This window comes from Schistocerca piceifrons, chromosome 6 (genome assembly GCF_021461385.2).
Source record: "Schistocerca piceifrons isolate TAMUIC-IGC-003096 chromosome 6, iqSchPice1.1, whole genome shotgun sequence".
NCBI lineage: Eukaryota > Metazoa > Arthropoda > Insecta > Orthoptera > Acrididae > Schistocerca > Schistocerca piceifrons.
Window position 1 is genome coordinate 475,037,469 of NC_060143.1, and position 24,047 is coordinate 475,061,515.

At 45.3% G+C, this 24,047-nt stretch overlaps 1 protein-coding gene across 1 annotated transcript in view; it reads left to right on the forward strand.

Moving 5' to 3' along the window:
* The first annotated feature begins 2,748 nt into the window (after positions 1 to 2,748).
* LOC124802721 overlaps positions 2,749 to 24,047 on the forward strand; it is a 33,276-nt gene continuing 11,977 nt past the window's right edge. The window contains exon 1 of the mRNA XM_047263689.1: positions 2,749 to 2,858. Coding sequence (XP_047119645.1) covers positions 2,813 to 2,858 — 46 coding nt within the window. The 5' untranslated portion in view covers positions 2,749 to 2,812. The remainder of the gene's footprint in view (positions 2,859 to 24,047) is intronic.

Sequence of the window (24,047 nt, forward strand, 5' to 3'; positions counted from 1 at the left end):
TCAAGGGGTGTACGTGATCTGCAACCGGGGTACGACATTCCTTGGCTGTCACGGAGTCGCCATCAACTTGTGTCCGTCGCGCAGTACAGGTGTCAACGAGCTGTTCCCCCGGAAAAGGACAGATTCGCACCTTCCCATCGGCACGACGAAGAAGGTACCGGGATTCATCAGACCATGCTGTCCTCTGCCACTGCGACAACGTCCAGCGCCGATGGTCACGTGTCCATTTAAGTGGCAGTTGCCGATGTCGTGGTGCTAACATGGCACATGCGTAGGTCATCGGTTGCGCAGGCATATCGTTAGAAGTGTTCGGTGCATTGTGTGTTCAGGCACACTTGTACTCTGCCAAGCATTAAAGTCTGATGTACCGGGTGATCAAAAAGTCAGTATAAATTTGAAAACTGAATAAATCACGGAATAATGTAGATAGAGAGGTACAAATTGACACCCATGCTTGGAATGACATGGGGTTTTATTAGAACCAAAACATGCAAAAGTACAAAAAGTGTCCGACAGATGGCGCTTCATCTGATCCGAATAGCAATAATTATCATAACAAAGTAAGACAAAGCAAAGTTGATGTTCTTTACAAGAAATGCTCAATATGTCCACCACCATTCCTCAACAATAGCTGTAGTCGAGGAATAATGTGTGAACAGCACTGTAAAGCATGTCCGGAATTATGGTGAGGCATTGGCGTCGGATGTTGTCTTTCAGCATCCCTAGAGATGTCGGTCGATCACGATAGACTTACGACTTCAGGTAACCCCAAAGCCAATAATCGCACGGACAGAGGTCTGGGGACTTGGGAGGCCAAGCATGTCGAAAGTGGCGGCTGAGCACACGATCATCACCAAACGACGCGTGCAAGAGATCTTTCGCGCGTCTAGCAGTATGGGGTGGAGTGCCATCCTGCATAAACATCGTACGTTCCAGCAGGTGTTTATCAGCCAGGCTGGGGATAATGCGATTCTGTAAAATATCAGCGTACCTCTCATCCGTCACGGTAGCAGTTACAAAACCAGAATCACTCATTTCCTCGAAGAAAAAAAGCCCGATAACGGTAGATGTGGTAAATGCAATCCATACCGTGACTTTCTCGTCGTGCAGTGGAGTTTCCACGACAGTTCTAGGATTTTCGGTAGCCCAAATTCTGCATTTGTGGGCGTTGACAGACCCTCGGAGCGTGAAATGAGCTTCGTCGGTCCACAACCCGTTACTCAACCAATCGTCATCTTCCGCCATCTTTTGAAGCGCAGACAACGCAAATGCCCTCCGCTTCACTAAATCGTCAGGTAACAGTTCATGCTGCCGATGGATTTTGTACGGATAGCATCGGAGGGTACGCCTAAGTGCGAACCAAACAGTAGTGTATGGAATGCCAGTGCGACGTGCGACTGCACGAGCGCTGACTTACCCGTGCATAGACGAACCCGCTAAAGTCTCCATTTCTTCCTGAACTGTCTTAGCAGCATTACGCCTTGCGCTCGGTCGGCCACTACGGGGTCTATCGTCTAAACAACCCGTGGCTTCGAACTTTGAAATCATTCTCGCCACAGCTGCATTTGTCAACGGGCCTTTACCCGTTCGAATCCCCTTCCTATGGCGATCGTAACGCTGAACTAGCACATTCCCCATTCTGATAATACAGCTTCACTAAAAGCGCCTTTTCAGGTAACGTCAACATGCTGCGACTGTTGGCGCATCTGATTCTCTCTCTCATTACAGCTCCTTTTATACACGATTGTCATGCGCAGTCACTGACGTTTTGCTGTCCAGCGCCATCTGTCGGACATTTTGTGAACTTTCATTTTTTTGTTTCTAATAAAACCCCAATTCATTCCAAGCACGTGTGTCAATTTTTACCTCTCTATCTACATTATTTCGTGGTTTATTAAGTTTTCAAATTTATACTGACTTTTTGATCACCCGGTAAGTTGCGCCAAATTTCGCTTCGTGTTCTAACAGTCTACCCAGCCCATGGTGTCCGACATCTGTAATGAGGGGTGGTCACCCAACCCCACGACGTCTGGACGTTGTTTCACCTTGATTTTGCCACGTGTTCTAGATACTCCCCACAGCACTGCTCGAACACACGACAAGTCGGCAGTTTCCGAAATGCTCGTGCTTAGTCTCTGGGCCAGCACAATCTGCGTTCAGTCAGACTCAAGATACATCGCGCGCCTTCCTCATTCTACACACGGGCAGCATGCTTACTGATACCACATGCAACGTGCGCGTGTCTGACTAGGAGTAATTCCTTGAAAGATGACGCTGCTATCGCGTGAACGGGTTTACACCAATAGCAGGTCGGTGGTCATAATATTCTGGCTGATCAGAGTATGTGGGGCGTCGAATGCCATAAACATCTTTGCCCTTTTGTAACCTTGCACTCCTTCCCAGTAACTACTTACGAGTTACGTGGATAGTGTCCAAGGCACGTTTGTCAGCCCGTATCGCAGTACTCGTGCAGGTAAAAACTTAACGTTTAGAAAAAACTGTCTGAAACTATAATTTGTACAACGCATTCGTTATCAGGCTTATGTGCGTGTCCACGCTACACGCTTATGATAACGTCAAAGAATTTCGCTTCCTTTTCCTCGTTGGACAGTTATTAACTCTCATTTAAGCGTGCTACTGATAATAAGAAGCAAGCTATAAGAAACTTGATGCAAATGCAGGTTTCAGGTGTTATCGCTACAGCTGATATTTTTTTTCCGCTTAAATTTGCATTCCGAAACAGTGGGCGCGTACTCGTACATAAAGGGTAACGTTGGCGACGCTCGTTGCAGACTTGTGACTATCAGTCGCCATGCAGAAGGCACTCTTCGCTGTCGTCGTGATCGCCGCCTGTGTCGGTAAGCGAGCAGTTCCAACAGCACGTAGTAACGTCTTGTGTGAGGTGAACCCACCTCCCTTTACACTAGAGTTGTACACACATCCTTGTTCTTTAAATGTGAGGAAAAAATTCAAGAATGATAAATTATCCTTAACTAAATATCGATTGAGTGATGAAGTGGGAATCAACTGTATGATGATAAACACTTCAGTTAAATTTTTTCTCCATTACATTAATTTACATTCACGCTTAACATGCAGCAACCCAGTTTTGCGGCTACTCTGCGTGATTTCATCTCTAGAGTTGTCTGTTCCTTGGTTTTTGCTCTCTGTCGGAACAGACATTATTGTGACACGCGTTTTGCCCTTTCCTCATTTGGGATAAAAGAAAAATTCTGTCTGTGGCACCGTAGGGCAAATTTTATTAATCGTAAAGTAAGGAGGCGACTAAAAGGAGAATGAGAGAAGGATCACTTTAAAGTTATGCCAAACGAAGATAACACACACATCATTACTTAGGAAAGCAGGCGGGAAAAAGAGATTATTAGTCAGTTACTTCACCATTGTAAGACAGGGAACCATCTGGAATTAAGTGCAACAAATAACTGAGGACGTAAGTTGCAAGTGCTATTCTTAGATGACGAGGTTGGCAAAGGAGAGGAACTCGTGGCTCGCCACTTGAAACCAGTCAGAAGGCTGAGGACTTAGTTCTTATGGAGAAAACCTGACGGACGATTTCTTGAAGGGTTTTAAAGAACAATCTCAGTATTTTACTGTAGTTCATTTCATCTACAGCTGTGATCGGTGAGAAGTAGGTGGAAATGACGTCTCTCCTTAAAATAACTAGGCGATAGTAAAGTGGGGCAAGATTGCGCACTTGAGGTTTAAATAGCGATATACTGAAGGAAACGTCACAAATTACAATCATATTTTTACTGGCATTTCATCTGAATTTTGCCTGTTATATGACAGAGTCCGAAAGTCATAGAAACAATTTAAACTGCAATTCGTACTTAGTAAAAAAAGTAATGCAAATGCGCAGTCTTACCCGACCGTGGGGTAAGAGTGCGTTTCTAGTGGGGTAAATTTGCGTATTATTATCCAATGAGAAAAACATATGTGTCATTTAGTTCTTCGTCTTTTATTTAATTTATAGCGTACATAAACGTAATATACCTTGTTTCTCAGCATATAACAGTTACTGTTGATACAATATTTGACCTTATGAAGAAATCTGGGCCTGTCATCAAGAACATGCAAAAATATTCCTGTCGGACGAAAATATTTTTAACAGAGATCACAAATGAAGTGTCCAGAACCTTTATAACAAGAGCAGGATTCATGCCACCACTCCTCGCACTTGAGACATTGAATTCATTCTTCTGTTGGTGGATTATTGTATGTTGCAGTACAGCCTGGACACTGAAAAGTTTATGAATTTTCGCTAGACGTATTTAAGTTTTGTTTTGCTTTCTTTTTGTTTGCTTGATCAGAATCAAACAGTTTCCTCTTTGGTTTCTTTATTTCTTGTTTTGTTGATTGGGGTTCCAGTTGCTTCTTGAATGGGGTCCCAGATACTATTTCTGACTTCTTTCCTTTCTTCTGTCTTTTATGGCAATCTTTTCTTCTTGGCTAAGGAAGAATTTCTTTTGGGGAAACGTAGGTACTTGGTCCTGGTTATGGTTCATTTGTAGATGTCTCTGAACTTTGTCTCTGGAGAGATCCAGTTTCAACTGTGGATGCATCATTAAATTTGTCACTTTGGTCTGTAACAGTCGAAGGCAGGAAATCTTCCTCGGTGAATATCTGACGATCTATTGGATAAATGCCACATATCTTGAACGCCTTTGTTGCCTTCGTCACTGTGGCCGTCCTTTGATAAGCGTTTCCAAACAATTCAGCGACACTTTCTTGCGTAATTACATATCTAGGGTGGTTAATGAGCCACTGGTCGCATTCCTCTGAATAAAAGTCCTTCAAAGAAACTCCAAAAAGGTGGGAATTTAAGGAGATGGGACCTGGATAAACTGAATAAACCAGAGGTTGCACAGAGTTTCAGGGAGAGCATAAGGGAACAATTGACAGGAATGGGGGAGAGAAATACAGTAGAAGAAGAATGGGTAGCTTTGAGGGATGCAATAGTAAAGACAGCAGAGGATCAAATAGATAAAAAGACGAGGGCAAGTAGAAACCCTTGGGTAACAGAAGAAATATTGAATTTAATTGATGAAAGGAGAAAATATAAAAATGCAGTAAATGAAGCACGCAAAAAGGAATACAAACGTCTCAAAAATGAGATCGACAGGAAGTGCAAAATGGCGAAGCAGGGATGGCTAGAGGACAAAAGTAAGGGTGTAGTGGCTTATCTCACTAGGGGTAAGATAGATACTGCCTACAGGAAAATTAGAGAGACCTTTGGAGAAAAGAGAACCACTTGCATGAATATCAAGAGCTTTGATGGAAACCCAGTTCTAAGCAAAGAAGGGAAAGCAGAAAGGTGGAAGGAGTATATAGAGAGTCTATACAAGGGCGATGTACTTGAGGACAATATTATGGAAATGGAAGAGGATGTAGATGAAGATCAAATGGGAGATATGATACTGCGTGAAGAGTTTGACAGAGCACTGAAAGACCTGAGTTGAAACAAGGCCCCCAGAGTAGACAACATTCCATTAGAGCTGCTGACAGCCTTGGGAGAGCCAGTCCTGACAAAACTCTACCATCTGGTGAGCAAGATATATGAGACAGGCGAAATACCCTCAGACTTCAAGAAGAATACAATAATTCCAATCCCAAAGAAAGCAGGTGTTGACAGATTTGAAAATTGGAATACTCTCTTTCAAATTCCGAAGGTGGCAGGGGTAAAATACAGGGAGCGAAAGGCTATTTACAATTTGTATAGAAAGCAGATGGCAGTTATAAGAGTCGAGGGGTATGAAAGGGAAGCAGTGGTTGGAAAGGGAGTGAGACAGGGTTGTAGCCTATCCCCGATGTCATTCAATCTGTATATTGAGCAAGCAATAAAGGAAACAAAGGAAAAGTTCGGAGTAGGTATTAAAATCCATGGAGAAGAAATAAAAACTTTGAGGTTCGCCGATGACATTGTAATTCTGTCAGAGACAGCAAAGGACTTGGAAGAGCAGTTGAACGGAATGGACAGTGTCTTGAAAGGAGGGTATAAAATGAATATCAACAAAAGCAAAACGAGGATAATGGAATGTAGTCGAATTAAGTCGGGTGATGCAGAGGGAATTAGATTAGGAAATGAGGCACTTAAAGTAGTAAAGGAGTTTTGCTATTTGGGGAGCAAAATAACTGATGATGGTCGAAGTAGAGAGGATATAAAATGTAGACTGGCAATGGCAAGGAAAGCGTTTCAGAAGAAGAAAAATTTGTTAACATAGAGTATAGATTTAAATGTCAGGAAGTCGTTTCCGAAAGTATTTGTATGGAGTGTAGCCATGTATGGAAGTGAAACGTGGACAATAAATAGTTTAGACAAGAAGAGAATAGAAGCTTTCGAAATGTGGTGCTACAGAAGAATGCTGGAGATTAGATGGGTAGATCACATAACTAATGAGGAGGTATTGAATAGAATTGGGGAGAAGAGGAGCTTGTGGCACAACTTGACTAGAAGATGGGATCGGTTGGTAGGACATGTTCTGAGACATCGAGGGATCACCAGTTTAGTATTGGAGGGCAGCGTGGAGGGTAAAAATCGTAGATGGAGACCAAGAGATGAATACACTAAGCAGATTCAGAAGGATGTAGGCTGCAGTAGGTACTGGGAGATGAAGAAACTTGCACAGGATGGAGTAGCATGGAGAGCTGCATCAAACCAGTCTCAGGACTGAAGATCACAACAACAACAACAACAACAGTGGCTTGAAAAAGCAGCGATCCAGTGGCTGCATTTCGTGGCTGCTGTGTGGAGGAATGGTAAGCACGTGAATGTTATGGTCCCTGCAGTAAAGAACGGCGTTCAGACGCAAATGTGACGAGTGATTGTTCTAAATTAATAAGACTGGATTATCTTCTGTTGGCTGTGTTTGTTTTTCAAAATGTTGTAGCCATGTGAGATACAAATCTGAGTTGATGTATCCAGTGTCCGAAAACATCATTAGTGACCCAGGAGGGGCAACTTTCTTCAAACTCTCCTTCATCCTTTTCCGAGGAAATATTATTCCTGGAGGGATGTAACTCCCCCCAGCTCCCATACAACGTACAACCGTTTTCAGCTGACCTCTTTCTGCAGATGCTATTTTGCCTATGTGCTTCTTGCCCCATGTTGCAATCACTTTCGGAACTTTGTTAGGTACAGTTGAAATTCCTGACTCGTCCATGTTAAATATGCGATGAGGTTCAAATTTATATCTCTCGATCAGCGATGAAAGATTATCAAATAAGATGCTCGTTTGCTGTTTGTTGAACCCCATCACACGTCCGAGACTAGTTTTCTGTGGGATCCGAAGGCTAAGATTTCGTCTCTGTAGGAAATCGTGTGCCCAGACCTTTTCGGCCATCTTAGTGTTTATGTCAAATTTTGTTTTAATGTTATTCCTCTCAGAGTAGTCATGAACTAATCTTCTGAACACTTTCAGAGTCATACCATAATAACATTTGTCCAAAGATCTGCAGTGTTCGGCGAGTTCCAGTTCCTGTTCATCATTAAAAGTTCTTCCGAATCTCCCCAGGTTGTTTAGCCCAAACCCTGAAAAAAGTGGGGGTCGGAGTATTAATTTTAAGCTTATCCCTACGTAGGCAAAAGTTTCCAAAATAAGAAATATAGAGATAAAAGTATACTTGCAAGGGCCTCGTACCTCTTTAAGGCGATTTCTGAGGGCAGCTTCACTTATTCCAAGTTCCCTCGCTATTTGTCGTTTAGACTTGCCATTTTTCAAGCCCTCTTTTGCAGCTTCCTGCATTTCTGTAGTGCATTGTTTCCGTTCGGTTTTCCTTTTGTAGACGCAAAAATATAAAAAAGGATTCTTGGAGGACTACTGTCGATGTATAATATCCACCTCAATGTTCATAAGTATTTCTAGGTCTATGAAAAAGCTGATAATTATAACGCATGGGGTAAGATTACGCACTGCGCAGTTTTGCCCCACCTGCAACGCGTAAACTTGCCCCGCACTACGACACTGCGGCTTGTGACTGCACATGGAAACGCTGTGTAGGAATATAGTTGTGTTAATATATCACAAGACTGACAATGCGTCGTAGTACACAATGGAATAAAGTTAAAATTGATAATCCCATTATTGCCTGATTTATAGCTTATTTCTGGAACATGAAATGTTATATGAAAGTAACGTAAAACAGTTCTTACAGCATTGCGCAGCCGTTAACACCAGGACAACAATCAAACTACGGTAATAAAGGGTCAGCTACAGAAGCTATTTCGTGCCCTGCAGAGTAGCCAACTGCTGCATTACTAAAACTGAGATACAAGCCTTGCACAGTCTTACCCGACGCGCAATCCTACCCCACTCTACTCTACAGTTTATCTTTGGTACTGATTTCAAGCAGGGGATACGATAAGAGTAACAAATATACACCACTTTTACAAGAACTAAAAGATATGATATTTCACAAATAACGTTAATGATACAGTATCTGAACAAAAGTATACGGGCATCCCTATATAGGTCTACTGCCGAATTGACCACTAGATGTCACGAGACGCAGGCTCGCCAGTATAAATTCTGACAAGTATTTAGTTTCCAGCAGAGAAGCAGTAACAGCACAATAGGTTGGTCAGCAGAGCTCACTGGTTTCCAGTGCAGATTTCTCACTGGACTTCACCTAAGTAACAGATCCATCATGGGCATTTTAACTCTTTTAAAGCTGCCAAAGTCGATTATTGGTGATGTGACTGTGAAGCAGAAACTCGAAGGAACAGCCACAGCTAAAGCAACACCAAGCCGTCCTTGTGTACTGATCGACAGCGACAGTAGAGCACTGCAGAGGGCGACTGTAAAAAATCGCATGATATCAGCGGAAGGAAAAATTCGTGAGCTCCAAAGTGCTACCGGCTTTCAGGCCAGCGCAGGGAATTAAAAAGAATGGGTACAATGGTCAAGCAGTTCGTTGTAACCCACACATGTCTGCAGTCGATGCTTAACAACGTTTGAGGTGGTGTAAGGAACGAGTCATTCTACAGCTTATGACAGGAAAGGAGCGATTAGGAGAGAAGAATCACGCTACACAATATAAAATCCGAAGGGAGGATTCGGGCCTCGCAAACCCTGGAGAACTTTACCTGCCACCATGCGTTGTGCCAAAGTGGAAGTGCAGAATAGGTGGTGTTATGTAATCGGGTGTATTTCGTGGTTAGAATGTGGTCCACATATTGCGCTTCGGAAAACGCTAAAAACGGAAGGATATAGGAACATTTTACAGCACGTGTGCTGCTTACAGTAGAGAAACAGTTAAAATACAATGATTGTTTGTATCTGGTCTGGCAGCTGAGCACAGAAAAAAGCAGACCGAGGTTGTAAATATCGCATTTAAGGAATGGTTCACGCAGGAGGATCGTACAAACATACCATCGCACAGTATTGCGTTGTTGTTGTTGTGGTCTTCAGCCCAGAGACTGGTTTGATGCAGCTCTCCATGCTACTCTATTCTGAGCAAGCTTCTTCATCTCCCAGTACCTACTGCAACCTACATCCTTCTGAATCTGTTTAGTGTATTCATCCCTTGGTCTCCCCCTACGATTTTTACCCTCCACGATTCCCTCCAATACTAAATTGGTGATCCCTTGATGTCTCAGAATATGCGCTACCAACCAATCCCTTCTTCTAGTCAAGTTGTACCACAAACTCCTCTTCCCTCCAATTCTATTCAGTACCTCCTCATTAGTTATGTGATCTACCCATGTAATCTTCAGCATTCTTCTGTAACACCAAATCTCGAAAGCTTCTATTCTCTTCTTGTCTAAACTATTTATCGTCCACGTTTCACTTCCATTCAAGGCTACACTCCATACAAATACTTTCAGAAACGACTTCCTGACACTTAAATCTATACTCTATGTTAACAAATTTTTCTTCTTCTGAAACGCTTTCCTTGCCATTGCCAGTCTACATTTTATATCCTCTCTACTTCGACCATCATCAGTTATTTTGCTCCCCAAATAGCAAAACTCATTTACTACTTTAAGTGTCTCATTTACTAATCTAATTCCCGCAGCATCATTCGATTTAATTAGATTACATTCCATTATCTTCGTTTTGCTTTTGTTGATGTTCATCTTATATCCTCCTTTCAAGACACTGTCCATTCCGTACAGCTGCTCTTCCAGGTCCTTTGCTGTCTCTGACAGAGTTACAATGTCATCGGCGAACGTCAAAGTTTTTATTTCTTCTCCATGGATTTTAATTCCTCCTCCGAACTTTTCCTTTGTTTCCTTCACTGCTTGCTCAATATACAGATTGAATAACATCGGGGATAGGCTACAACCATGTCTCATTCCCTTCCCAACCACTGCTGTATTCCGTGTGGAGGACATTTTAACATTGCGCATAAATTCGTAGCGTTTTCGTTTATATGTTGGTATTTCGGTTGCTGTGGGTTTGTTTATCGGTTCTCGTTTTTTATTTGTAGTTCACTGCTGCTATTCGAGTTTACACATTGTCATTTTTTTATTTAGAGGTACTTAATGGAGCTGTGGACGCTAGAAAGTGGAGTGCCAAGTGGAGAAATCGGAACATTTCCGACATTTGGAGTTCAGCAGAGAGGTGCCAGCAACAGAGGCAGTCAGAAACATTTTCGCCGTGTAAGGGGTAACGTCATTCGACAAGGCACGGAAAAAACTGGTTTTCTCGTTTCAGGAGAATCGTTTTGACATTAGTGACTCTCCGCGTTGAGGAAGACCTTCGGTGTTTGATGAAGATCGTGTAAAAGCTTTAATCCACAACAATCCTGGTCAGTATACTCGAGAAATGGCAAATTTATGAACTGTGGTCATTCCACCATCGTCCGACATTTGCTTGCGATGGGGAAGGTTCAAAACTCTGATGTACGGGTATCGCATGCTCTAAGCCAAAATCGCAAAAATCAGCGGGCGGCAAAATGTGCACCTCTGCTTGCTTGTCATAAATTTGCTCAAGAAGAACACCGACCGTTCCTATCGTGTTTTGTTACTGGTGGCGAGAACTGATTTCTTTACGCGTAATCATGAAAGGAATGTTTCAGCCCAAACAAATGAGCAACTCACCGTACAAAGACATCCACAAAAGATAATGTCGTGCATCTGGTGGAGCAGCGACGGTGTGATGTACTACGAATTACTTTTCCGAGGTGTAACTATCACTGCTGGCATTCATTGTCAACAACTGAGACGTCTTAAAGACACAATCCAAGAACAACGCTTAGAACACTGCGTGAAGTGATGGTACTCCTCGATAAGGCCCGCTCGCATTCTGCTTCCTTTTTATTGCAAGGACGGTGAAAGAATGGGTCTAACAACGTTCAGCATGTACCGGGCGCTGGTTAGTGTCTCTTCCAGGAACACAAAAGGTCAACGAGAGTTGTAACTTATCGCACCCCAGACCATAAGGCCTGGACTGGAGCCAGTGTGTCTTGGACGAATGAACTCTACGAAACAGCGCTCACCAGGTCTACGTCAACATCCAAACGACCATCATTTGAGTGCAGGCAGAATCTTCTTTCATCTCAGAAGACCATGGCTCTCCGTTTCATCTTCCAAGTGATTCTCTGACGGCGTGGCCCTAGTCCCAGTTTTTGTCTGCACGTCTGGCTCACAAGCCCTCTTATCTGTGCTGTGGTAGCTGTACGATCTGCCACTGCTACCCTTACAATACGACGATTCTGGCGCGCGTCTGAGCATGGAAGTCTAGAACCTCTTCTACGCGCGTGAGACTGTCCACTTGAGCACTGATACCAGCGTCGTTGCACAGATGACGCAGCACGTCTAACTTGTGTAGCAATTCTCCGAAATAACCAACAAGCCACTCGGAAGGCCACAATTTGACGCCTTTCAAACTCGAACAGTTGGCTATGGGAAGCACGAATGCGCCTCCGTGTTACGGTTGCCTTCTTGCTTCACACGTTTGCACCACACTGAACCTTCTGGCTGTGAGCATTCCCTACAAAAGCGCAGACACAGGTCGCTCTATGGTAGCTATGGGACTCCACTATCTGTTGCCAGACGACGTTGAATCCATTATCAGTACATCTGCCTTCACCCAGGTGGCATGCTCCGTCATCGGAGGAAAGTCAACAGCATCTTTCCAGGTGCGCTAACTTTCTTCCCGCAGTGTATGGTAGCTGCATCGAAGGGAAACACAGCTCGACTAAAACGTGGGATAAATCAATAGGACACGTACTGAAGCATCAGAGAATATTTAATTTGGTAAAGGAGGGAAGTGTTGGGGCGTTTAAAATTACAGACAGAGACCTGGCCGTGGATAGATCAGGCTGACTTGAAATGGAGATGAAGCGACTGGCAGATGATAGACTAGCTCAGAGAGATGTTTCAAACCGGTCTTCGGACTGAAGACTACAGCAGTATTTGTTAATGTAAAGCAGAGCACAAAAACATTACACGTAATTTTACTTTCGAAATTAATTTGTTTGATTTTATAATAAATTTTATATATATATATATATATAGTTTAATTTTGTAATGAATTTTACAAATTAATTTTAACGTAAAGAAAAGTATACACATACTGAAACTTCTTGGCAGATTAAAACTGTGTGCCAGACCGAGACTCCAACTGGGGAACTTTTCCTTTCGTGGGCAAGTGCTCTATCATCTGAGCTACCCAAGCACGACTCACGCCCCGTCCTCACAGCTTTACTTCTGCCAGTATCTCGCCTCCTACCTTCCAAACTTTACAGAAGCTCTCCTGCTAATCTTGCAGAACTAGCACTCCAGAAAGAAATAATGTTGCAGAGACATGGCTTAGCCACAGCTTGGGAATGTTTCCAGACTGAGTGTTAGTTCAGGGGTGCTAGTTCTGCAAGGTTCGCAGCAGAGCTTCTGTGAAGTTTGGAAGGTAGGAGACGAAGTACTGGCAGAAGTAAAGCTGAGAGGATAGGGCGTGAGTCGTGCTTCAGTAGCTCACATGGTAGAGAACTTGCCTGCGAGAGGCAAAGGTCACGAGTTCGAGTCTCGGTCCGGCAAACAGTTTTAACCTGCTAGGAAGTTTCATATCAGCGCCCATTCCGCTGCAGAGTGAAAATCTCGTTCTGTATATACATACTAATTTTTAAAAAAAACTTTCAATTTATACATTGGATATTAATGAAGTGCCTGGCTAAACGTGATACAGGCTAATGTTAGAGAGGGGACGGGAGAATGTTGTGTGATTGCTTAACAAACGGAAAAAAAAGAAAACGTAAGTGGAAGAAGATGGCAACATTAGCTTATTGACTCACAGCAAGAAATTGGATGTATTTGTAAATTTTTTAAGATAATGTTATTGGGTGTGCTGAAGGAACTGATTCGGATTTTCGGAAAAACAAGAGGTCAATGAACTGTGCCCCCTGTGTGGCGCAGCTTATTGAAGAGGCAAACAACAACAACAGCGAATGAGTTTAAGAATGATTTTGTTTTATGGGTGTACACAGCTGGGATTCTGCGAAAGACGCTCAATAAGTAATGCGATACAAAATTAAAGACGCTCAATAAGTAATGCGATACAAAATTTGTATGAAGGTAGGTGGGTTTGTTCAGTATTTCAACACACCATATTATTCCCCAGCCTTTTAGCTACTAAACCCTATTTTTCAACATAATTTCTGTTCAATCTGACGGCCTTACGCTACCTTACTGACAAGGGAACCTCCCCATCGCGCCCCCCTCAGATTTAGTTATACGTTGGCTCAGTGGATAGGCCTTGAAAAACTGAACACTGATCAATCGAGAAAACAGGAAGAAGTTGTGTGGAACTATGAAAAAATAAGCAAAATATACAAACTGAGTAGTCCATGTGCAAGATAAGCAACATTAAGGACAATGTGATCCTAGGAGCGCAGTAGTCCCGGGGTTAGCGTGGTCAGCTGTGGAACGAGAGATCCTTGGTTCAAGCCTTCCCTCAAGTGAAAACTTCAATTTTTTATTTTCAGTTTATGTGACAAACTCTTATGTTTTCATTACTTTTTTGGGAGTGATTATCACATCCACAAGAAAACCTAAATCGGGCAAGGTAGAAGAATCTTTTTACCCATTCGCCAAGTGTACAAGTTAGGTGGGTCGACAACATATTCCTGTCATGTGACGCACATGCTGTCACCAGTGTCGTATGGAATATATCAGACGTGTTTTCCCGTGGAGGAATCGGTTGACCTATGACCTTGCGATCAAATGTTTTCGGTTCCCATTGGAGAGGCACGTCCTTTCGTCTACTAATCGCACGGTTTTGCGGTGCGGTCGCAAAACTCAGTCACTAAACTTATTGCAGTGAACAGAGGCGTCAATTTACGAACGGACAGATCATAACTTTGCGAAAATAAAATTTTAAGTTGAGGGACGACTTGAACCAAGGGCCTCTCGATCTCTAGCTACTCACGCTAACCAAGGGACCACGGCGGTCCTGAGCTCAGAGGTGCCTTGATGTTGCCTATCTTGCACATGGACTACTCAGATTGTATATTTTACTAATTTTTTTCACGGTTCCACACAACTTCTTCCTGTTTTCTCGATTGATCTGTGTTCAGTTTTTCAAGGCCTATCCACTGAGCCAACTTATAACTAAATCTGAGGGGGATGCGATGTCGAGGTTCCTTTGTGAGAGGGCCTGTATGGCCATGTGGTACCACTCTACTGGTCGACGTCAGAGCCAACGTCTTTCTGCGTCAGTAACCCCCCCGCCACCCCCGCCCCCCCCATTATCCGCGTACTGCTTATCGCGGAGTGCATCCTTCATCGTGCCAAACAGATAAAAGTCGGGTTATGTGAGATCAGCGCTGTAGGGTGGATGAGGGAGAACAGTCCAACGAGGTTTTGTGAGGTCCTCTCGGATGCGCGGACTTGTGTGAGACCTTGCGTTGTCATGGAGAAGGACAAGTTTGTTTGCCTTTTCTTGACCATGAATACGCCCGTTCCAGCAGTGCACGAGTCGCAGCTGCATGCGGCCGGCCAGCACGCGGGAGATGGGACAGGTTTGCGGGATCCTGTTACGATGCTGACAGACGCCTAGCCCAACGACTCAACGTGCTTTTGCTCACTTCCAGGCGTCCATAGACAATCTGCAAGCGCGTATGAATACCTGCGGTGCTCCGGTATTCTACCAAAAGAAACTCGGTGACAGCTCTCTGGTTTGAATGCACCTCCGTTACAGACACCATTCTGAAGGCTACATATAGGGCCGCCACCTATTGAGACTTCATGAAACTATAGGGTCTTAAGCAGGAGTATTCCACGATGTCCTCGGATTTTTTCAATCGAAATTGGCCGAGAAAAAAAAGTGTTGCATTACTTACTGAATGCCACTCGTGCATTATTGCTTGACCTATGATGTACTCACGTATTTTTCCACCTCTCTAAATTATACTTGGTTCTTACATTACGTATCGTTTCGATGTAGCCATTGGCCAGATGATTGTTAAGATACTGGCCATTAAAATTGCTACACCAAGAAGAAATTCAGGTGATAAACGGGTATCCATTGGACTAATATATTATACTAGAACTGACAGGTGATTACATTTTCACGCAATTTGGGTGCATAGATCCTGAGAAATCAGTACCCACAACAACCACCTCTGGGCGTAATAACGGCCGTTATACGGCTGCGCATTGACTCTGTTATATCCTAGCCAGTAATGCCACCCGAGCCCGCTGCCAAAAGGTTGGCAGCATCAAAGTCCGGACGCCGTCCGCATAAGCAGCGCCAGCGAGACAGGAAATCGCCGCAAGTCGGCGCGCGCCACCGCTGGCTTCTGGTTTCTTAAGCGCTGGAGTCGCGAGCGCTAGGACAGTTCTGTATTCGCCGCTCAGTTGTATACTCGCCACCGAATTGTGTACTTGCTAGTCAGTTGTGTGTTCATCGCAGCAGAGTTGTTGTTTGTCGTCAGCCGACGCTGACCTAGCCGCTCCGACTCGAACTAGACAGATTTCTGTAGACACGGAGTTCACTACTGTGTTCCTGTATCTTCGTTAATAAAGATAAGTACCGACTTTTATTTAATCAGAGTGTTTGGGTTTTCATCTTTCTGTTCACTGTTCCAGCGGACCGGTCGGCCCGCTATTGAAAGTGTGGCGGTGACTTCGTAAGCCGTTTCTACAGCGAATTGCTTGTCGCTACGAACGCCGCCACAAAACTGGCGACGAGGACTTCCGAACTCGTGTGCAGGGCTGGTTCAACTTGTTTCTGGTTATACTAATTATAGCGATAAAATTTTGGGGGCTGGTTTAATTTGTGTTCACTAAGTCTGCCGAATTACAACAGTTGATCTTGTTACAGAGTCAGCAAATACAAAGTCTGGTGGAAGCAATCGCCAAACAAGCGGCTAATCCTCCAACACAAAAGGAACAAGCACAGGCAGCACCACCTTTCCGTGCTTTTGATGCATCAAGAGAAGAATAGCGAGAATATTTCGCACAGTTGCAGGCGCACATGACAGTCTACAAAATCACGGGTGCTGAGCGTCAGCTTTATTTAATTTCCACTGCAGGCGTGGAAGTCTATCGACTACTTTGTAAGTTGTTCCCGGAATCCAAGCCAGAAGCTTCAGACTATGACGTTGTTGTTAACAAGCTTGCTGAGTATTTCGAGTCGCGAGTTCATGTGGCAGCAGCCAGATTCAAGTTCTTCAGATTAAAGAAACTGCCACATCAATCTAATAAACAGTGGTTAACAGATTTACGGGGCCTCACCCGTCAGTGCCGATTTAATTGTGTTTGTGGAGCTTCCTACAGTGATGTCATGTTACGAGACGCTATTACTCAAAACATTGCAGATTCTCGTATTCGTGCTGCTATCTTAAAGTTGCCTGACCCGTCATTAGAGACTGTGATGAACATCATTGAAGCCCAAGATACTTTTGACTATGCTGAGTGTGAGTTAGATCAGCCTTGTATTTCTCAAATTGCCTGTGCTAAGCAAGTTATGTCACGCCCGCGGCCCCACCGGCAGAGTCAGACTGTAAACACTAGCAAGCCGCGTCATGTTAAACACGTTCGTCAGCCGCGTGTGCAAAATGATAGAGTTAAGTCTTGCCCTAAGTGTGTTCTTGCTCATCGTCATCCTTTTGTCAAAGGAAAGGACACATCCAGACTGTTTGTTTGCGTAAACGTAAGAACGATTCTAGTGCTGCCCAGCCCATGGATATTCATGTTCTTCAAAGCCAGCCCGCCCAGAAGGTCGCGTTTAAAGACTCTTCCACGGTTCGTGTGGGTAATAAACTTGTTCGCAATAAGCCACCCACCCAGCCCTCTGCTATGCGACCCAAGCGTAATTCAAACGCTGTAAAAAGTAATGTACAGACTGCAAGTGAAGCGGGAGTTGTTGTTCCACCCGCCCAACCCACGAGTTGTCGTAAGCAGCGAACACGCGCTAAACGCGCTGATTTTGTGTCTTCCGCCTCCACTGCACCGATCCAGAGACAGTGTAATAAACTATTTGTGAAGCTACCCATCCAGGATAAGACCTTCAATTTTCAATTAGACACTGGTGCGTCTGTGACTCTCATAAATAGTGCTACGTATGCGGCTATCGGCCGCCCTAAACTTTCAGCGGCAAAACATTCTTTGGCTACTTATAGTGGAGAACAAATTCCTGTGTTAGGTGTATGTAGCGTGCCAGCCACATTCCGTGGCAAGACAAAAACAGTTTCATTCACAGTGCTTCGCGCTACAGACAATGTAAACATTTTCGGATTAGACTGTTTTGACTTGTTTGGCCTGTCTATCCAAGACAATGTGTTGCAAATGAATTCTGTTGTTGTTCCTCAAGACCGCATAACCGATTTGTGTAAACAATACAGCGACATATTTAAAGACGAACTAGGTTGTGCTGCGAACTTTGCCGCTCATATTACGTTAAAAGATAATGCTCAGCCTCGATTTTTTCGTGCTCGTCCAGTGCCTCACGCCCTCCGGGCACCTGTAGCAGATGAACTTCGTCGTTGGCAAAACAACGGTGTTATTCAACCCGTTTCAGCGAGCCAGTGGGCTTCTCCCTTAGTTATTATAAAGAAACCGTCTGGCAAGTTACGTTTGTGTGCTGATTTTAAGTCGACAGTTAATCCTCAGACTGTCATTGATTCTTTTCCTTTGCCTGGACCGGACGAGCTGATGGATAAGTTAGGGGAAGCTCGTTTCTTTTCCAAAATTGATCTCCGTGAAGCATATTTGCAATTGCCCCTCGACGAGCAATCACAACAGTATTTTGTCATAAACACGTCGTTGGGGTTGTTCCGTTTTCTGCGTTTGCCTTTTGGTTGTGCGTCAGCTCCAGCTGTTTTTCAGCGTTTTTTGTCACAACTTCTGGCTAATGTGCCATCGTGTTGCAACTATTTAGACGATATTGTTGTGTCCGGTCGGACGCCTGCTGAACATTTCCGTAATTTGGAGTGTTTGTTTAATGTGTTGTCTCAGGCAGGCCTACGTTGCAACATCGATAAATGTTCATTTTTCCTTACGGAGATGGAGTATCTGGGACATGTTATTAATGCTCAAGGCATTCATCCCTCCCAGTCACATTTAGCAGCTGTTCGTGATTTGCCCGCCCCTTGCAATCTGCATGAATTGCAAGCAGTTCTTGGCAAATTGACGTATTATATTAGGTTTATACCTAATGCATCACAGATTGCTGCACCGTTGCATCGTCTCCGCCGTAAGAATGTTCCGTTTGTGTGGTCAGCTGATTGCCAATCAGCCTTTCAGCAGCTTAAAGAGGCTTTATTGAATGATCGTTGTCTGGTCCATTACGACCCTAACAAGCCTCTGGTGTTAGCTTGTGATGCCTCTTCTTTCGGCCTCGGTGCTGTGTTGTCTCACCGAGTCGGTAACACCGAACGTCCTATTGCGTTCGCATCTAAATTGCTAAACAAAGCTCAGTGTAATTATAGCCAATTGGACAAGGAAGCATTGGCTATAGTGTTCGGTGTCACAAAATTCCATCACTACCTCTATGGTAGACCATTCTATTTAGTAACAGATCACAAGCCCCTGACGTCACTGTTTCATCCGTCTAAACCAGTTCCTCAGCGGACAGCTCAGAAACTACAACGTTGGGCTCTTTTGTTATCACAATACCAGTATGAGATACTGTATCGTCCTACAGCTCAGCATGCAAACGCTGACGCGCTTTCTAGATTGCCGATTGCTGCGGATGATGTCTTCGATTCCTCTGACGACTCTTGCCATCAGATTGACGCCGATGAGCATCAATCCCTCCGGGATTTTCCGATTGATTATCGTCAGGTGGCACGTCAGACAGCTACGGATCCTCATCTGAGTTTACTATTACGTTTTGTTCAACGTGGTTGGCCGTCCAAGGCAAAGGACATATCGGATCCTGTGGTTCGTCGCTATTATCCGCAACGTCATCTGTTGTCTGTTTCGCACGGAGTTTTGCTGTTACGCACTGAGAATGACCAGCTTCGTGTAGTGGTTCCCCAAGTGCTCCAATCCAAGGTCCTCGACTTGTTGCATCAAGGTCATTGGGGAGTGGTCCGCACCAAGCAGCTTGCCCGCCGTCATTGTACATGGATCGGCATTGATAAGCAGATTACGCAGATGTCTACAGATTGTTCGACGTGTGCCGAACACCAAGCTGCTCCGCCTCAACGCTATTTTGAGCGGGCACGCCCTGCCGGTCCCTGGCAGCGAATACATATTGATTTCGCTGGTCCATATTGGAATTCTCGTTGGCTCATCGTGATATATGCATTTAGTAATTTTCCGTTTGTTGTGCCCATGCAGTCTACAACGTCTGCACAAACTATACAGGCGTTGACTTCAATTTTTTGTATTGAGGGTCTTCCAGAAGTTTTAGTGTCTGACAATGGTCCACAATTTACCTCTGCTGAATTTGAAAGTTTTTGTTCTGCCAATGGCATCCGCCATGTTCTTACTCCGCCGTTCCACCCTCAATCGAATGGTGCAGCGGAACGTTTTGTACGCACATTCAAGGATCATATGGACCGCCTTTGTGCTACGCACTCTCGTAAGCAGGCCCTCATCACGTTCCTGTCGTCGTACCGGACCACGCCCCGCGACGGCCCATCGCCTGCGGAGCTTCTCCACGGCCGTCGTCATCGCACCCTACTACGGTTGTTGCACCCCCCGGATCGACCCGCCGCTTCTGAGCATCGCACGCGTTTTCAGCGCAACGACGCCGTTTTTTTCAGAGTTTATCACGGTCGCCGACGTTGGGAACGTGGTACCGTGATAAGTGTCCAGGGTCGCTGTTTTTATACTGTTCAAGGTGCTACTGGGGTGCACAGGAGGCATCAGAACCAGTTGCGCCACGCTGGCCGCACGGATTCTGCCGCTCGTTCTTTGTCCACAGATTTGGTCCGCGGCGGGTTCCAGCCGCGCCTTCCGACTTCGCTGCCGCCCCCAGGGCAGCAGCAGCAGCCGTCGCCGCTACCACGCCGACAGCCCGTCCCGTTGATGCCTCCCGCGCAGCTTCATCCGGGAGCGCCCCAGGTGGTCGCTCCGGCGCCTGCGGTCCCTCTTCAGTCGCCACCGCCTTCGGAGCTGATGGACGTCGACCCCTCAGCCGGGCCGCCTTCCCAAGCGGTGGCTGTGCAGCCTGTCCTGCAGCCGCTTTCCTTGGGCACCCCCAAGGAGTCTGACACCGCGGCGCCTTGTCCGGCGCCCTCTCAGCAGCCGTCGACGCAGCGTCAGGAGACGCTGCCTCTCTTCGTGGGTCCCGCCGCCCCGTCGCGTCCAGTACCAGAAGCTGCGCCCGTGGTCACAGGCGTGCACCCTGACCTCGGTTTTCAGTCGGTGTTTCCCGAGGCCCCGCGCAGCCAATGCTGGGGTGCGGACCGGGGAGTGCCACCGACAACAGTCTCCGCCCCGGTCTCTTCTGCTACGCCTGCGGCCAGACCCCTCCCCCGCCGTCGACGCTCGCCACGTCATTATTCAACGACGGTGTGGCGATTTGGGGGGGGAGGAGTGTTATATCCTAGCCAGTAATGCCACCCGAGCCCGCTGCCAAAAGGTTGGCAGCATCAAAGTCCGGACGCCGTCCGCATAAGCAGCACCAGCGAGACAGGAAATCGCCGCAAGTCGGCGCGCGCCACCGCTGGCTTCTGGTTTCTTAAGCGCTGGAGTCGCGAGCGCTAGGACAGTTCTGTATTCGCCGCTCAGTTGTATACTCGCCACCGAATTGTGTACTTGCTAGTCAGTTGTGTGTTCATCGCAGCAGAGTTGTTGTTTGTCGTCAGCCGACGCTGACCTAGCCGCTCCGACTCGAACTAGACAGATCTCTGTAGACACGGAGTTCACTACTGTGTTCCTGTATCTTCGTTAATAAAGATAAGTACCGACTTTTATTTAATCAGAGTGTTTGGGTTTTCATCTTTCTGTTCACTGTTCCAGCGGACCGGTCGGCCCGCTATTGAAAGTGTGGCGGTGACTTCGTAAGCCATTTCTACAGCGAATTGCTTGTCGCTACGAACGCCGCCACAAAAGACTCAAAATAGAGCTTTGATGGCGTGTGTAGGTACAGCTGCCCATGCAGCTTCAACACGATACCACAGTTCATCGAGGGTAGTGACTGGGGTATCGTGACGAGCCAGTTGCTCGGCCACTATAGACCAGACGTATTCAGTTGGTGAGAGATCTGGACAATGTGCTGGCGAGGACAGCAGTCGAACATTTTCTGTATCCAGAAAGGCCCGTACATGCGGTCGTGCATTATCCTGCTGAAATGTATGGTTTCGCAGGGATCGAATGAAGGGTAGAGCACGAGTCGTAACACATCTGAAATGTAACGTCCGCTACTCAAAGTGCCGTCAGTGCGAACAAGAGGTGGCCGAGACGTGTAACCAATGGCACGCCATACCGTCACACCGGGTGATACGCCACTTTGGCGATGACGAATACACACTTCCAATGTGCGTTCACCGCGATGTCGCCAAACACGGATGCGACCATCATGATGCTGTAAACAGAACCTGGATTCATCCGAAAAAATGACGTTTTGCCATTCGTGCACCCAGGTTCGTCGTTGAGTACACCATCACAAGTGCTCCTGTCTGTGATGCAGCGTCGAGGGTAACCGCAGTCATGGTCTCCGAGCTGATAGTCCATGCTGCTGCAAACGTCGTCGAACTGTTCGTGCGGATGGTTACTGTCTTGCAAACGTCCCCACCTCTTGACTCAGGGATCGAGACTTGGCTGCACGATCCGTTACAGCCATGCGGATAAGATGCCTGTCATCTCGACTGCTAGTGATAAACGAAGCCGTTGGGATCGAGCACGGCGTTCCGTATTACCCTCCTGAACGCACCGATTCCATATTCTGCTAAGAGTCATTGGATCTCGACCAACGCGAGCAGCAATGTCGCGATACGAGAAACCGCAGTCGCGATAGGCTAGAATCCGACCCTTATCAAAGTCTGAAACGTGATGATACGCATTTCTCCTCCTTACACGAGGCATCACAACAACGTTTCACCAGGCAACGCCGGTCAACTGCTGCTGTGTATGAGAAATCGGTTGGAAACTTCCCTCATGTCAGTACTTTATAGGTGTCGCTACCGGCACCATCCTTGTGTGAATGCTCTGAAAAGCTAATCATTTGCATATCACAGCATCTTCTTCCTGTCAGTTAAATTTCGCGTCTGTAGCACGTCATCTTCGTGCTGTAGCAATTTTAATGGCCAGTAGTGTAGTAGCCGTCTTGTTGAAGGCGTACATTACTTTCACAAATGGATCAGTTTCAGGGACGAAGAGAAGCAAATAATTAGGAAGAGATGTCTTCTTCCTGTTTTGTTATTGTTAATCTCATTATTACTGTGGAAGGATTTGCAGCAGTTAGTCGCTATGTATCTTGCAAAATTATTTTATTGTCGATAAGTGATTCCTTGAATTATGGGTATGACGAGATGACAGGATGTGACCTTTGATGCTAAGAAAAACTGGGATTCATCCGCTTTGAAGAGTTGATGATGTAGGCATAAGTTTCGGTATTCTCATGACTTGTCTAGCCATAATAGTGCTATTCCAGAGTACAAGGCAATGGTATGGGTACTGCCGGATGTTGCAGATGTAACGCGCATAGTTATTCACGGTTTGCTGCAACCGTCTATCGCTCTTGCTACTCTTGTCGGTCGTATTTCATCGCCATACTGCAGGTTCGGCAGAACGTGTGACTGCACAAACTTTCGTTTCACATCGTGTGCAAATAAATTTCAAAACTTCTAGAAGGTGTAAAGGCAAGTGTCAGTATTCCTACATGTTGCAACAGTGTTTAGTGCCCACTTGAGTTACTCATCCGAAGTCTCACCCTTGAACTTGGTCGTTTACTGACATGCTGTTGGACACCGTTAAGACGAACGAAAAGGAATTGCACGTGAAATTTAGAACTAGTAAATTTCTGCTGGGATACTGAAGACAGTCAGTACGTCATCATATTTAGTTTAAGTTCTAGGTTATGCGCTTGGACAACGGCTCTTGGTGAGTGTGGTGTGCGTACTGTAAGACCTTCAGTACACACACCATCAGATTATTTGACTTGTCGCTCTAACGAAGTAGGCGAGTGTCAGCAATATGTCCCGTGGTCTTATCGTGGCGTGTTTATCTTCTGTCGTTAGGTCAGACGATAGAAATGCCACTTGCATGCTTAGTGTAGCAGATTGACTGTGACCAACTTTAAACAGAAGTTGATTAATTTTCACACACATTTATTAAAATAATAAGCATAAAATTACTTAACTTGGTTCTGGATGCTATTTACAATTGACAATCTGAAGTTCCTTTTGTATTGGTACGTTAATCTTATTCTCACATACATCTCTGATACTTGACAAAGTGTCTATTCATTTATCTTCATGGCTATGTACAGGAATATAATAATCTTATTAGGTGCAGACTGAAACTTGACTATAGACTGGTACAGAATAATGCAGACTGGTACAGACTGGTGCGGACAAATGCAGACTGACTAATCGGAGGTCTGTACACTCGTTATAATACCTCGCGCGTTCATGTATCACTGCGCGAGTGTGATCCGCGAGGAGAAAAGGTTCTACGTTAGCAGCAATCTCAT